General features: G+C 49.5%; 1 protein-coding gene across 3 annotated transcripts in view; it reads left to right on the top strand.

Moving 5' to 3' along the window:
- The window catches only part of LOC144168709 (uncharacterized), a 191,867-nt gene extending 179,606 nt beyond the window's left edge, over positions 1-12,261 (top strand). The window contains exon 29 of one of the 3 annotated variants that reach the window (XM_077697655.1): positions 11,525-12,261. In XM_077697655.1, the coding sequence (XP_077553781.1) occupies positions 11,525-11,698 (174 nt within the window). In that variant the 3' untranslated portion in view covers positions 11,699-12,261. Of the gene's footprint in view, positions 1-2,579; positions 2,947-11,524 lie in introns of those variants that run through there. The other 2 variants (XM_077697654.1, XM_077697653.1) reach the window with 2 other exon arrangements.
- The last annotated feature ends 3,723 nt before the right edge of the window (positions 12,262-15,984 follow it).

Below are 15,984 nucleotides of genomic sequence, written 5' to 3' on the forward strand. Positions count from 1 at the left end.
CAATGGAAGTGCAGTGTACAGAAGTGGTCAAAGCTCGTTGCCAAGCATGCGGGATTCTGTGCGAGCCAAGAATGCCACGAGTGCACGGTGGGTGCTCCCGATCACGTAGCTCCCAATCAAGGGGCATCGCAGATGCTGAGTCCTGCAAGTGTGATGAATAGGCTTGTGAACTTGATATCTACGATGCTTCCTCCTCTGCAGACAGTGAAAGAAGAGAAAGCTGTCATAAAAAACAGTGCAAATGCAGCCATAAAGCAAATAAATATTCAGGACTATTTCATGAATTCTGGGGGCAAAACATGAATTAAAACGAATCTTTTGCAACAGGCTGTTGCGTTCTTTTGTGCTCATTTTAGTCATGCAGTGCCCGCATTGAACTAGGGGTTGACTAGTAAGTGAAAACATGGTTCCCTGCTTATAAGGGGCCTCTCATATAGGGGCCTCTCATATAGTTCTCCCTGGTAGGTGGTTCTTACAATGTTGTTCAACTGTAATGAGGAAATCAGAGAATAGACATGCGACTCTACTTTCCCAAGCTGAACTTATGACACGATTGGCTGAGGCCAACAAAATGCAACACAATTTAGAAAGTGGTTAGAACAGGCTATTCGTCCTTCCAGGTAGCGCATACTATTCAAGTTCATAACAATGCAAGTTACGCACCAACATGTAAATGTTGTTAGTGGAGCACTTTGCCGGGGGACACAGCCGTTGGGCGTGTTGGGCTTCTCTGGCACGACACCTGCAAACTGGCATAAGCCACCCCGTTTGTCGAGTCATATGCAATGTTTCACAAAACGATTACAGTCAAATCTCGCAATAACAAATTCCCATGAGTGGACAATTCCCGCGGCGACGAAATATTTTCAGATCCCCAATAAACGTCCGTAGAAGCACATATAGTTCATATTTTGTGGCAACGAAATGTTTTTGAAAAGTGATCCCGTATTAACAAAATTCACTGCAAGTCCGGTCAGTATTTTATCTGCCCATTTGAAGCTAACAGTGTCCAAAATGTGCTCAAGGGCATTTTTTTTTGTCGGGACTCAAAGTGTGTGAACTGCCACACCGTGCTTGCATGGCCGCCACCATATTTGTCCGCAAAAAAGACCGTGCAGCAGGCAGCCGTGGAGGCAGCCTTGCAGCGACACCCCCAGGAGCTTTGGCTTGGGCTATGCTAGCCGGCTACTGCTGAACAGCACGCGTGCGTTTGTTGTGTGCGTGGTGATTGGCACATTTGCTCTCGTAATGTGCCTGCCTCTTCCAGCCCAAAAGCGGAAGTTGTTATCACTACAAGATAGGGCAGCCATCATTGCCCAAGCCAGTGGCCCAAGTGGAAGAAGGGAGTTTGGGACCACCTGCAGTTCGCCCCACCATTTTGAAGAGCAAGGACGCCACTCTTTAGTGGCGCATGTGTGCAAAACAAAAAACAATGACGGCTGTGCCTTTCCAGACGTCAACAAAGCGGTGCTCACTTGGTTTTGCATTGGAACAACGAGATGCCACGCTGTGGCACAGTTTTCCGACAGAGGAAGATGCTTGGTGCCAAGCACCAAGGAGAAAAGTGTGCCGAGAAGTGAACCCGCGGGATGTTTTGGATGCGCTTGACACGATTAGGTCGTTCTTAGGCACACACGCGGCATGATGAGCAGCAGTGAACCATTGCTTGTAGTTTGAGAGCTTAGCTGTGAAGTTGCATAACCGACCTGCAGAAATAAATTTTTGGTTTGCGGGTAATTTTTCTGTCATTTGTTTCATCTCGTGGCAATGAAATTCCTGCAAAAGTGAGTTTTTCCCTGGCGGTTTTGTTATTGCGGGGTTTGTCTGTATAATCAACCATAACAGAAATGGGCTGGGTAGAAATTTGGTCACAAGGAAAGCAAGTGCAGACAGCGGTCCTGAGCGGTATCGCTGTGCTATCCAGAAAGGCGTACAGTAACCGAGGTAACAAAGGATAGCGGCAGCCTCAGTCAACATACCAGCTTTCATTTTAGGTGTACCGGCCATTACTGATGTCACAATACATACGAAGAAGCGGGAGAATTGAAATCTTGGCTTATATTGTTTAATTTCTCAGTGAATACAGCATCGTTTGGTGCCAGACAAGTGCTAAGGGCACTGTAAAACGCCAAATCTTTTGAATAACAGAAACCTGTATTTTGTCTTCATAACCCTTTCAACGATACGTGACAGAAATACAGGTGTCTGCAGCCAGTAAAAATAAAGTTTTAACTGCAGTATTTGATTAGAAACCATTCTAGCATAATAACTAAGCTGTGTTTTTTCTCCTTTAAAGTAAGAGAGATGTCCATGTACAAAGTAGCACCGATGGGCGATTTGAAACATATGTATCGCAATTAATGGATGGATTCAAAAGATGTCGTTTGGATATAGTATGAGAGAAACATAAAGGCACCAACTTAAGATGTTTGCACAGATGTCCAAAAACAGATATTTGAAAGAAAAAAAATTGCATTGCATGCATGATGCGGCATTGTGACTAGAAAATGGTGGCTGGGGCTCTTGAGAAGTCGGTCTGGGAGAAGTGCAGATGTTAGGGCATGCACGTACACGTGCAGGTTGTTCAGAATGCACGATCGGTGGCGAGCGGCTGCCCGGGTGAGGATTTGCCCGCACTGCGGTCGAGTGGGTGGTGGCGTGGGGTCGGCGGCCGGGCAGTGCTGGGCCTGTGCACGCTGGAGACGGCGCTGCTGCTGCTCCTGCTGGCGGCAGCGCTGGCCCAGGCACTGGTGGGGCCCGCTCCCGAGGCGCCCCTGCCCTACGGCGAGGCCTGCGGCTGCTGCGGCTGACCAGGGAGCCAGAGGAGGCACCGCGGACGCGTCGAGCCAGAGTGCCGGTGTGGGGACTGCCACCAGGGTGGGGCTGCTATCAGCTGCTGCCATGGCGGGGGACAGCCCTGGGACTCCTGGGGGAACGAGCCCTGTGCGGTTTCCCTTTGTGCATTAGATCCCGCTGTAGAAACTCCATGTGGTGCAAAGCGTACCCTTTAAAACAGTTTTCGTGGGGGAGAGAATGTACTGCTCTAGTCGTGCTGCGTTGCCACAGCTTTGCTTTGTCAAGCGCATCATTGCCACCAAGTGTTTGCATGCATACCCTAGTCAGCACATGTGGCAACAGCTGGTGGTGGTAGACTGCGCTAGTTACACTGTCGGCACTGGATTCGTGTGACCCTTGGTGCCCTTTTGCACTGTGGGGGCAGCGGCCTTTGTGTTAATTGACGCAATGATGGTGTTCGACTGCGCTGTCATTAGTGACGATGTGTTTGCCATCTTTTGCACTGTATGAAAAGGGAGCACCGTACCAACTGTGTTCTTTCAGCTGAACATCTTTACAGCCATGGTTCTTTGTTGCATTCTAGGAGGCAGTACTGTCACTGGTATCCCATGGGCGTGTGTGACTGATTGTTTTTGAGCCATTTCCTATTGCAATTTTGTTAGTGCAAACTCTGTCCTCTCTTTCAATGATGACACTTTACCCCTGGTATCCCCCTTCCTCATGTACAAAGTGGTCCAGAAAATTTCTAGTTTGAACTGAGTATCTACTGAACAAAACTGTACGAGAAAGCTGGGCCACTTGAGAAGCTGTTTGTGCATGCCTATGTGACAAATGCTGTAAAGCACTCGTGTAGAACCCACAGTATACTGATGCCAGATGTAGACATTGTCGCAGCAGTTATCCGCAAGTGCTTGAGAACAAAAGGACGATGTGCAGAAGCGTACTTCAAGTGTATACCCATTTATTTGTAACAAAAGTGCAGCTTTATTTGTGCATTTGTTCGCTTACCCTGTGGGCACAAACAGGGGAGTGGGTACCTGATGCATTCGAGTAAAAGAAAGATAACAGCAACAGGGAAATGCAATCAAGCAACATCGCCTGACGCAAGGCATGAAGCAAGGGCAACCTACAAAAAGGGTTGGTGAAGGTATTTTTAAACAAATCGGAACCTGATCGCCAATACCGTACATCATTCAGATGCGCTTGGCACAAACAAGCCTTGAAAACACTTGGTATGAGCCGATAAAACTCCTACTTTGTGAACAATGTGTGTAAAAGGTTAAAAAACGTCGGTAGAGTGGGAACAATAGTGATGTGTTCTTGAGGGGGGACGCAGCTTTCAACTTCGGAAAAAGGACCAAAACATCGTTTTTTTGAAACCCACATGCGTCTGAAAACATGAAAACCTCTATGCGTCTGCAAAGTTTTTCCACTGAAAAGCATTGCAAAGTGGCATAAAAAAATACTTTTGTCAGGCGTGGTGACAAACTACCAGCGCAAAAGGGCGAAAAAATGGCAATTTTCAAAGCGCTCCATCTCCGCAACCATGGAGGAAAGAATACTCAGGAGAGGCCCCTAGCATATGAGCATTGCAAAAAGTGTGGAGGAAGTGACGTCGTTTTTCTTGAGCCCATAGATAGTGTTGCCTAGTTTCTTACGGCTGCGGCGGCTAAACCTGACAAAATGCCGCAGACAATTTTTTACGGCGCTTTGACTGTGGCTTCCTCGCTACGTTGGCAACGCAGCGCGGCAGCCGCTGGGGCGTCGTCGTCGTCTGCAATCTGTGCACTACAGCTGATTTCGCAGCGTTTCTTCTACTGCCATCTCCTTTGTAGTCTAGTGTTCCTTCGGAGGCAACACCCGATGGTTAATAATTGACGTGGTCGGTGAGCATAGTTGCCGTTATCTTGTGGCAATATCTCGTCGATTCGCGCAGTGGTTTTCCATCCTTATCGGTCTGCCGGTGAAAAGGTGCGCGTTGGCAGCTTCGGCAGCGTGGACCCACTTTCTGCGGCGATTTGCTTCAGTTGGGAATCTGTTCTCAACGAACATGAAAGAAAGTGAGGCAGACACGTAGTGCTTCCGTTTTGCTCGACAAATAGTACATGGGCAAATATACTTACCTGTGAACCGCATGTGCGACCGGCAACCCTGCACGCAACAGTGAGGCATCTTGCAAACCACTGCAGCCACTTATTCACGTGAAGTGAGATTAGACAGTTTTAGTTTCACGAGTGTACAGAGTTCATGTGTGCAAACGTGAAAAGCGTACGTAGTCCACGCGCATCTAGTTTGCAACTCGTGCGCGACGCTCGCCGCGCGTAGGGTGCCTTAAAGTTCCTGCATATCGCGTAGCGCAAGGGTTGCGCGTCTGATTGCCACATGCCGCGGGTTCCAGTTCGGCAGGAAAGCCCGCTTTCAGTGCTGCACACAAAACCCTGTATTCCGTCAGTTCTGGTCAACTGAGCATCGGCAGTTGCGGAAGCGACAGCAGCGCCAGCCGATCAGCCGAGAATCGGCTGAAAAGCAGCCGAGAATCGTGCGGCAGTTCTTGTCCGCAGCACTCCTCACCACTCCTCCTCACCCCTGCCGCTGGTGCAGCGGCCCGGCGGCAGCTCGCACATGAGAGACGAGTGGCTTTCCCGCATGACATGGAACGCAAGATGGCGGATGAACGCGCAACTCTGCTCCCCTAGGGGAGCTATATACAGGAACTCTAGGGTGCCTGGATTCCTAGCGCCATCTACGAACAGACACTGCAGTAGCCACTCGTGATTCCACGAGCCTGTTGCTATGATGACGACAAACGCTACTTTGCCAGGCTTAAGAGCTGAAAAATCGTCCTTCTATCTCAAAAACGAAGGCCGTTTTTCGATTGAAACTTTGGGTGAGGGTTAGAATGGGCAAATTGAAGGCGAAATCAACAGCTTAGAAGATGACATCGCACCGAGGAATTCGTGACGAAGCTGTTTTCGCTGCGAAGCGGGAGGGCAGGGCGACGCCATGTTAGTCAAATCAAACTGGAAACAGCAGAGGATAGTGGGAACAAGTGCGGCGGCTGTGGCTTCACAAACGTGACGTCCGGGCCTCTCCTAACCTTTTCTTTCCTACGTGTCCGCAACGGTGCTATGGTGGCTAGAAGGGGAGGTGTCGGCATCGGCGCGCCGGAGAGGCAACGAGAATTCATCCCGATGCGGTGGCACTGCTGTTGGCTCCGAGATGCCCGCGCGAGCCACGCGCGTAGCAGACGCCGCAGCTGTTTCACGGCAATGCGGTTGTAGCGGGTCCTACAATACAGGCTAGTTGGCACACTCTCCTCACTGCTTGCTGCAAAACGTGTACTGGCCCTGGAAACTAACGTCTTGAACTCTTACTTGTATGTCAGCTGCGTGCGGCGCCCGCATCATGAAGCGCTGGAGGATAGCGAGTCAAGTGACTTGCCGTGAGTTCGTCACCAAAACAACATCCGTGCCGTTTTCGCTTGGGTTCCAAGTGTTCAAGCAATGTATTAGTTTAGATTAACACGCAGCAGGAACCATACTAGAAACGGTTCGTTTGAAGGAATTGGAGGTCGAAAAGTAAGTTCTCTTTCGTACAAGCTTTTATGTATATTGTACACAGACTCCCAAGATTTTATTGGCTAAAAACACCCTCAGGAGGAAACGTAGGTAGAAAATGTGCATCAACATTGAAAACTAGGCTGTCGCAAGTAAAGACACAGTCAGTATTTATTTAGCAAACACAGATCAAGTCATAACATTCAGTATCCGGAACCTATACCTATTTCAAAAATCACCAGATCAGGATATTAAGTATGCGAATGAGACTAACTCCACGATGAGACTAACTTCACAACGTCTAACTCCACAACGTTTAATTCTCGCCGATAGAGGTACAAAAAGGCTGCAAGTCAGCCTGCTGTCCCGCCATCCATCTAGATCTGTACGAAGATTGCTTGCTTTCGCAATTCAAACACGTTCCTCTGCACTGATGAGCCCCACACTGGTGGTCGATTCTTCGTACTTGTGTACGCTGAAGCCACTGACCAAAGAACTGAAGTGCACGGCACATTGCCTGCCAGCCCAGCGGGCCGGTGGGCCTCGCTGCCGTTTGGAGTGCCGGATGTCAAAAAACGTTCCGTTTCCAGCTACGTCAGCTGACTCCGCAGCCACAATTGGCTACCCGGTTTTGCGATGTTGTTGCACGACGAGGGATTTTGTTCCGAAAACAATCGGCTTCGCTATCGCAAGGCGACGATTAAAAGCAACGGCCGGCTCATCGCTTTGCAACATCGCGCAACGTCACGCAACGTCACCAGTGGGAATGTGCCTTTAAGCAATTGACACACCCGATACACTTCCTCGTGAAGAGAAAGGATTAAGAAGAAAGGTTTATTTTCATATTTAGAAATGGTGTCAGTAGCATCTGCATTCATAGCCACAAGGCTAGTTCTGAATCCACACAAGAATTTGGCTTTTTGTTTTTTTTCATCCAAGTCGAGAATTCTGCAAAAACAAAACCGCGTACGGAGGTACGATTTGAGTGACCACAAGATTCATGGGTAGAACAATGTGAAACAAAATACCAGGGTGCGAACAAAACAGATACTGAGTGTTAGTCCATGTTGCCCCCTTGGCCAGTATTGTTGATTTGTAATCTCGAGCTTGGTTTAACTGCATCATGTTCAGTTCCTTACAAATTGGCGAAGATGGTGCAGTTCTCAGCACTGATGTTATTATGTGCACGGCAATTTTTTGTAATAAATTAATAGGTGTGCAGCATGATGTATAAGTGTGGCCTCATGACTCCATGCAGTAAGTTAAATGTGAGTGAAAAATACTAGAGTAAATAATACGCAGTGCTCCCATGCTTGAATCAGGGTAAAGTGTTTGAAAGACAGCTTTTTTCAAACTGCTTTTCTGTGTTGTGCCCAGTGCATTGATGTTAAACTTCTGTATTTAAGTGCTTTGCCAACCGCTTGCAGCTTACACGCATTGGATAATTTCTTTTGACGTGAAGGAAAAATCAAGAATTTTGCATTTTTTAATATTCAGCACTACCGTAATTTGTTGGCGTTGAACCACCTTATCATTTTTGTGAGATCCTCATTAGCTTCTGCGACAGAGTTGCAGCTGATTAATAGCGCCGTGTCATCAGCGTCCAGGATTGCTTTTGCGTAGCTAAAGAAAGGACCCATCCACTTGTTAGATATTTTCTGGAGAATGAAATTGTCGGACCTTGGAACCCATGGCACTCTAGCTTTTTCCGCAAAATGTTGGAACCCATAGACCTTGGTCCTTGGAACCCATGGCGCTCTAGGTTTTTCCGCAAAGGGGAACATTGTTCCCCTTTATTGGCAGGGTTCGCACAGGTCCTTGAAAACCTTGAAAACCCTTGAATTTAGAAGTGTCAATTTCAAGGCCTGGAAAGTCCTGGAATTTTTAAATGGTCCTTGAGAACCCTTGATTTTTCCAGAGAGAATCAATGGCCCTGTCTTTTCACAAGAATTCAAAGTGCCGTGGATTTTAGGTGCTAACAAATGCAAAGAAACATTGTAACAATCAAGTTTCAGTGTATTGCGTGAAATTACAAGTTTGGTGGATTTTCATTATTACAAGGCAACATTGGGAGCAGGCACTTGTCAATTCAATCCATATCGCGATACAATCCAGTGAAAGCCAGCTTCTGTTCTCTATCTTGCATCTTCCATCAAGTCTGTGGACGCCCGCTCATTGCATGTTTGTTTTGCCTCATACGCTCCATATGCATTTGCTTTTACGTGCAAATGGTGGACGTGTGCATTGTTCATCCTGCCTTGCAGCAACACTTTCTGATTCAATTTCAGCTGATACTCTTGCTGGCAAAGCAGGAGATGCAGGCAACATTAACGAAGTTTTGAAATCAAACAGCTTCAGCAAACACAAAGAAAAGAGAAAAACCTCTAAATACCAGCCATAAAATACAAATAAAGCTGGGGGAGCATTTGTGAACCCATTAGCACCTATCTAAATGTGCACTAATGTGCTTAGGCATTGTGCAATAAAAAAACTTGTATTATGTTGGAGAAGTTATAAATAATCCCAGTTAAAACGTTAGATTCGGACCTTGAAAATGTGTTCTCTGGTCCTTGAAAGTCCTTGAAAACCCTTGAATTTTTGCTTTTGAAGCCTGTACGAACCCAGATTGGGTCGAGTTCACTAAGTAGTCAAACAACAGTCCGGTTCCTGTCCTTTCGCCTCCCCTTCTTCCTCCTCGTCCGCCTGCTCTTCTGGCCGCTGCCCGGCTCCTCGTCGACCTCTTCCTCTTCCTGTTACACAGGCCGCCGCTCTGTTGTCAACCCTCCTGGGTTGATACGGCACTACGTTGCACATAGACGCAGCTTCCACGGTGTTATTAGGTCCATTGTAGCATATGTACTTCAAAATTCCTTGTTTGCGAGCAGTCTTCACAACCATGTAGGGCCCCGAAAAAGGAGCCTTTGAACCCTGCAAGCCTGTGGTCACAGGCTCGCTCCATCCCTTTGTCTTGGCTGGCTCACCACCACTGTCCACTGAAATGGACTTCACTGACGACGTTCACTATTTACAATAGCAGCTGATCACACTCCCTCACAACACTCTGCTCCACAGCACACTCGCAATGCATCATTGAAATCAATAATAATCCGATATTCGCCAACACTCTTTCTCAATCTGAACTTCACAGCTAACTCATTTATACATATTAAACACTCACATATATAGTCATATGCATGCAATCCCCTTGCTCTACCCGAGTACACGACTTGTTGTTTATCTTTGCGAGTCCCGGTGGTCTCCGTGTTTTCAGTCGGGATTGTTGTCCACCTCTTCCGTCCGGCACCCCGCACTGCTCACGTGCCACTGGCCTGAGGAGCCTTGCTATTTGACCTTCTCTTTGACCTCAAGCCCCTTGGCGCATCACGTCCTCTGTGCCGTGAGCTGGCCATGCTCACTGCGAGAGCTTTGGTTACCCCTCTCCTCTTGGCCCGTCATGTGCTCTTGGCCCCGCTCCGTAGCTGAACTGGGCGACTTTTCCAGCCTCGGGGATTTTGCTCCCAAACAATGGCTGAGCAACTGTGCCGCCTCCCTGCGCTCTTCTGGTTCAGGCTGGCCCTTGCAGCAGTGTGCCTCTGCTTGCCAGTTCGCAGCCCCCAATTCCTTCTTGCCTGGGACCACTGGCCCCTGCATCCCAGCGGCACTCCTCGAGTCCTGGCTCTTCATCGAGGGAGCTCGTTGCGTGGCTCTACACTGCTGCCTCCTGTCGCAATCTCTGATGCTCAAGTGTCCGTTTTAGTTGCACCTCCGGAGCTTGCACCACCCTTTTCCGAGGCTTTTCTGAATTGCCCAAACTGGAGCCTTCGGTTCCACAAGTTCAAGCTTCTTTCGCAACACTTTTATGCCGGCATCATGCTCTTTGCGGCTTCCTTCTTCAATTAATTGGAATGCCTGTTCCTTGTGTTTACTGGGAACACCTGCACCTAGTGTCTGAACCAATGTCAACATGTTCCCAATTGAATCCTCCAAGGTGGCGAGACGCATTAAATAGTACCGGGATGAGGATAATTCAATCCTGGTGGGCTCGCCAATTATTTTGTCACGTGGTGTCTCTACTGGCCAACAGGATGGACGAGGGCAGCTCATTGGTTGGTTGGACAAACCGCGCATTTAGTATTCCAAGTCACCAAACCCTAAAGCACGCCACACTGCACAAAACCAAAGCACGCTGAACGCCACAAGGACACACACACTCAACCCGAACCAAAAGTCACCACAATGAAGTTTCTGCATAGTCAAATCCAAAAGCCCCTAATTGTCCGCTACCACCAACCTCTTTACAATGTCTCATGTGGGAAACCTCTAACAACTGTTGTACGACTGTGCCCCTAGTGGACGCCAGCACTGATGCGCCAGTAGCTGCAGCCAGTGTCGCCATTGGGAGGACAGTGTCAGCACCGCGTGTCCCAACGTTACTCCTGTGGTAGCCAGGCATTCCCTGTCCTGGGGGCCGTGGCGGCAGCAGCTAGGAAGCACTTGGGAGGACCCCTCGCCATCGGGGAGTGTGGCCGTAACCGGTGGGGCCACCGATGCACAGGTCAGCCCACTCCAGCCCGGGCCTCCGTGTCTCTCCTCCTCCTCGGCCTGCGTGTCCCAGGCTTCAATTCATCCTCCCGGAGGTCGCGGCATTCCTTGATCGGCTCCTTTGCTCAGCCCTGTGGGTCGATGTTCCATTCGCCACTGCCTCGCGTGGGTCCTTTGCGGTGTTTCACGATTGGTCCGCTTTTTGGGGGCCACAATCCTCCTCTTCGTTTGCCCTTCGTTTGGGGATGGCCCCTTCACCCGTGACACCCCTCATGCTCCATTTCGTGGTCGAGGAACAGAAGTGGACTCCTCTTGACAGATTTTGCACAAAAGTCGCATTTTCTGGCCCAGTTCCTTGAATGCCGACATTTGCAGTCAAACTTGCCTGGGTATTAAGAAATGAAAGAAAGACAGCATTCACCACGGTCAGTGGGGAGTGCACGCCTAGCAGCTGCACTGCTGTGCACACGGGGCATCTCATTTCGTGCAGGAAAGGACGCCCGGACGCGTTGAGTGAAGCCCTTGATGGGTGCCAGGCTCTGTGGGGCGTGCTCTGCCAGTCCTGACTTGTGCTCTATCGCGGGAAGCAGGTGGTGGCCGTGTAGGGTGACTGACCATGGCCGTTGCAGGGCCGGGGTGACGGCCTGAGTGCGGAGCTGGAGCGGTCCCTGCAGGCGGTCGCTGAGCGACCCGACCGGCTGCGTTCTGAGTCCCGGCGCCTGGAGCGAGCCATCGAAGAGACGCTGCCGCCCAGCCCACCTAGTCCTAGCCGCTCGCTGCAGGGGCCAGGAAGACAGGGCTGAGGAAGTCCTCTCGGGGAGACTGCCTGCCACGCACGGGCCGACTGGAGCCAGTTGACGCATGGATGCCATGTTTAGCGAGCATGCTGTGTCCTTGGGCACAGTGTAACAAGGGACCACACAGTAGGCTTGCAGGAAGGCCCAAATTTCACTCACCGTTTAAGACGTTCCTCAGAGGCCAAATGGAAAATTGTGCTTCACTGATGAGTTTGCAGGAGAAATCGCCTGCATGCCCCTGGTGAAATGCTTCTCTGGCAGCCTTCCTTTTAACATTCTCGACCTGCACATCATGGCTGCCAATTTCAGCTTGTTTTGGCTAGCGTTAACATTTTTGACAATTGTAGTTTAGAACAAATGCTTTGCTCAATAAGCGCAATCTACAATTTTTAATGTATTTGTGGAAATGCTGAGATTATAAGTATATGCAGTATTTGTACATAGTTCATCCAGGCAGGCTAGTTATGTTGAAATTAGACCTCCTGGCATATTTTACTGAGTGATATTTAAATTTCTTGATGTGCAAGCAGTTATTTTCATAAATGAATAAATACGTGTTTGAAATACTACTTGTTTTTAGTTGCCTGTTGCGTAGAAAAACTGTGGTGTCCAAAGACTGTTCAGCAAGTTCATCTTTTCCTGCGCGTTCTGTATGTTTGCTTCAACTGCCTCATTCTGGGCTTGGTGTGCCACCGTTTGTGTCATGATTTGGCCCCCGTTGGTGCACGTGGGAGGGTTGCGGCACCCTCCAGCCGAGTGACAACCCGCAGTCACCGTCACCACCGCAGTCACCGTCACCACCAGCACGCTGCAGGTCGTCACTCGGCTGGAGGGTGCCGCAACCCTCCCACGTGCACCAACGGGGGCCAAATCGCGACAGGTTGCCTTTGAGTCCTTATCACCACGAAACGTTACGGACCCTCTGGAAGCAATGCTTCCAAAATAAATATGAGGCAAAATCACACTTAGGTGTGCCATCATTGACCGGCAAAGGTATACCCCGGTTATTCAACAATTTCAATCTCTGTTGTTAGTTTGCTTTGGTGAAAGTGAAACTTCCATATTCTGTTGCTTTTTAGCAGACGTAACGTGGCTCTGTCGGCTGCTGCTCCGCATGCCAAGCCTGGTTCTTGTGGAGATACAGGGCACATTCTCCCCTGTGGCCAGCAGTGCTGCCTGTGTGAGGCAGGGTGATGCATTTTTGAAAATTTTGTGCGTGCGTGCACTGCTGGCAGGGATTTGGGGAGTAAAACGCACTCATGGTCAGGGCTGTGGTTCTGAAGCAGGACACGATTCCTCTCCTAACCAGAGGGTGGTTTTTGTGTGTGGTTTACAAGCTGCACGGACGTGCAGCAGTTCTAGAGAAAAGGTACTTTAACAGAACGTGCTGTTGGGCTAGTTGGTACATACTGAATGGGAGGCTTAGCGCAAAAACAGACGAGGACGGTGGCAAACGTGACAGGCGCTACTAACAACTGAGTTTATTTCGAAAGGCACAAACATGTATAACAGGCATGCACGGAATAAAAAAGAAAGGAGGGGGAAAAGTATGCATCACAGGTATCTGGCGAACATCAGAAAAAAGTATGTAGAAATGCACTTTCCTTATCATAAATAGATAGCGACGGTACACTGATACGCACATGGGCCCTTTTCTTTTTATGAAAAATGCCTCGGCAACCTCACGTGTGGTAGCATCTCTGCTCCTTTCGATTATGTTTTTGTTTTGTCCACATCGGGTTTACAGACTGAATCGCAATCTTTACAATGTTGTTGCAAGTGTGAACCAGTTCCATTTTTCATCGACAGGGCATGTTCTCTGAGGCGGTCATTAATGCATTGGCCGGTTTGGCCGATATACAGAGGGATCTCGTACACAACACCAATCGCACACTTAATAAAAGGCGTGACGTGCTTCTTCTCACATTTTTTGCGTTTCAGCTCCGGTGCTATTCTTGAGCACAGCGTGGCAGGTTTCAAGGGCGCTGAAAACACAACCGGTACGTTGTACTTGGAAGTGACCTTCTTAAGGTTGTGTGCTACTCGGTGCGAGTCCGGTATGACCGCAGGCCTTGGCTCATTTTGAAAGTGCTCAGCATTAGCCCTTTGAGGAGCACCTTTCGTTTCCTTTAGCAAACCCTCCGCCACGGCGGCAAGGAAAGCCAGCAGCCCGAAGCCTGGCCATTTGATGGTCAAAACTGCTTCCCATAGCATGCTCACACGATTTGTACAGGGCAGACTGAAGGCACATAGTGGCGATGGCACGCTTTACAGTTTTAGAGTGAGCGGAATGAAAAGGCAACAGTTCCTTGGAGGTTCTAGGTGAGTATTCCCAGCAAACGTGGTCGTCCATAAAAGTTAGGTTAATGTCTAAAAACTGGACTCTACTCTAAAGGGGTAGCTCATGTGTAAAATTTAAACCCTTCCCGCCCTGATGAAAACGACTTAAAACTTCCGTGACTGTGTTAGGATAGGTTACTTGGTCCTGTTTTTTCAAAAGGACCGAAAAATCGTCAGCATATCTGAAAACCTTAAAAACTTTGTCCCCGTCGAGCGATTGACTCAGATGCCGATCAATGCCTGCCAGGAAAATGTTGCAACGTGTGGCGCTACACAAGAGCCGATGCAAATACCCTTGCAGTGTTGGTCATCTTCCAGTACTATGAGCCCTGGGGAATAATAATCGAATCAGTTTTTTTATGCATCGGTTGGAACTAATTTTACAGCTCATTAAACTCCGGTAGCACCAGTGGCAAGGAGCCATTTCTAACACCAATTTCAAACACCAAAGTTTAATGAGCTGGTGCAGCCGTCTAACTTGTCTTCACAAAACAATATCACGGGAGCTTCGTTCGGCGGGTGGGTCACCACCAAGTTGATCGCGGTCAGCACCTTACGGCGGTAGAAAGCAGCAAAACAAGCGAGCTCGCGAGGTAGGTCGCATGCACAGATAGATTCCGCCAATGCAACCGTCATTTGCTAGGCTGCCCTTTCCGCTGGTAATCAGCTGCCTGCACACACTATCGCTGTCACCCACCCGTGACCATGCAAACTTGTGGAATACAGTACAGCCGCCCTGCTTCAACCACCCGCCATCGCCGACTAGCACGCACAAAACAAACGCTTCGCCGCATAATCGGCATAATCGTCTACTTCGCTAAAGTCACAGTAACGCCTGGGTCAAGCAAAGTTCGAAAAAATTACGCCCACCTCCCCTCACGGGAACCCTGGTGTGATGCGACGCTGAGGGGGGTTCAAGCGCAAGCGGAGAGCAACCGTCGACCGAAAGGCCGCTGGAGAGCGGCACACCGGTTATATGCGCAGCGCGCCCGAAGGAGAGGAGACCGCGGAGAGAGAGAGTACTGCACCGCGCGCAGCGCCGCCCACTGGCGGAATGAGAGCACACTGGGCCGCACACCCGCAGATGTTGAGAGAGTGTGTTCGCTCTCACCTGGGCACGCGCCGGCGCCAGTGTGTCTGCCGCGGCTATGACGCAACACAATCCACTTTAATCCAAGGCAAGCCAATCCATTAGAATCCGATCGGAGGGGAGAGGGGGAGAGTGGAAAGGCTGCGGACAGCAACGGACGCACGCAGGAAGGACAGGGCCGCCGACAAGAGATGCTCTCAGCGTCGCATCTAAAATCGCGCATCCTCCAAGCATGGCCGCCTCCCTAACAACCCCCCTTCCCCTAACTTCCCCCAACTACCTCAACACCATCTTCCCCTTCTTTCACGACGAGGTCAGCCTATCAAACACCCTCTTCCCCAGATAACGCAAAACAAACCTGGGTAAATCCTCAGGATGTCCGGCTCTGGACATTTCAGCATCCTCAGGTTGTCCATATCTTATCCTCAGCCAGTCCAATCGGGGTCCGTTTGTCCGTCCAGCGTACACCCTCAGAACGTCGTCGAAATGATGCCGCTGGGCAATTTTCGTACACTTCCAGGATACAAACTAATGTTCTTTTTTCTCGGTCTTTTTTTCACAAGCTAATGCAACAGGCCTCACTACAGAAATCGGGCACGCCCTAAATGATTACAGTAGAACCTGGGGAAGCCGTGCCTGGCAGGGAGGCAAAAAGACTGCATCCGAAAAGACGGCACGGGTAACCCAAGAAAACTAAAGCGGAGTATATAGGCTAGCTGAACCCCAACAGACGAACCCTGGAAGTTCGAGCAGAACCACATTACCCGTTCTCGGTGTCAAATTTTGTTTCAGTTTCAGGCAAAGGGAAGAATCTTTCAGGTGCCCCAGAGAGGCGTGGCTTGTACGAGCACAACGTGAGCCC

The sequence above is a fragment of the Haemaphysalis longicornis genome, unplaced genomic scaffold, assembly GCF_048455015.1.
Source record: "Haemaphysalis longicornis isolate Haplotype H1 unplaced genomic scaffold, Haemaphysalis longicornis Haplotype H1 scaffold_2, whole genome shotgun sequence".
NCBI lineage: Eukaryota > Metazoa > Arthropoda > Arachnida > Ixodida > Ixodidae > Haemaphysalis > Haemaphysalis longicornis.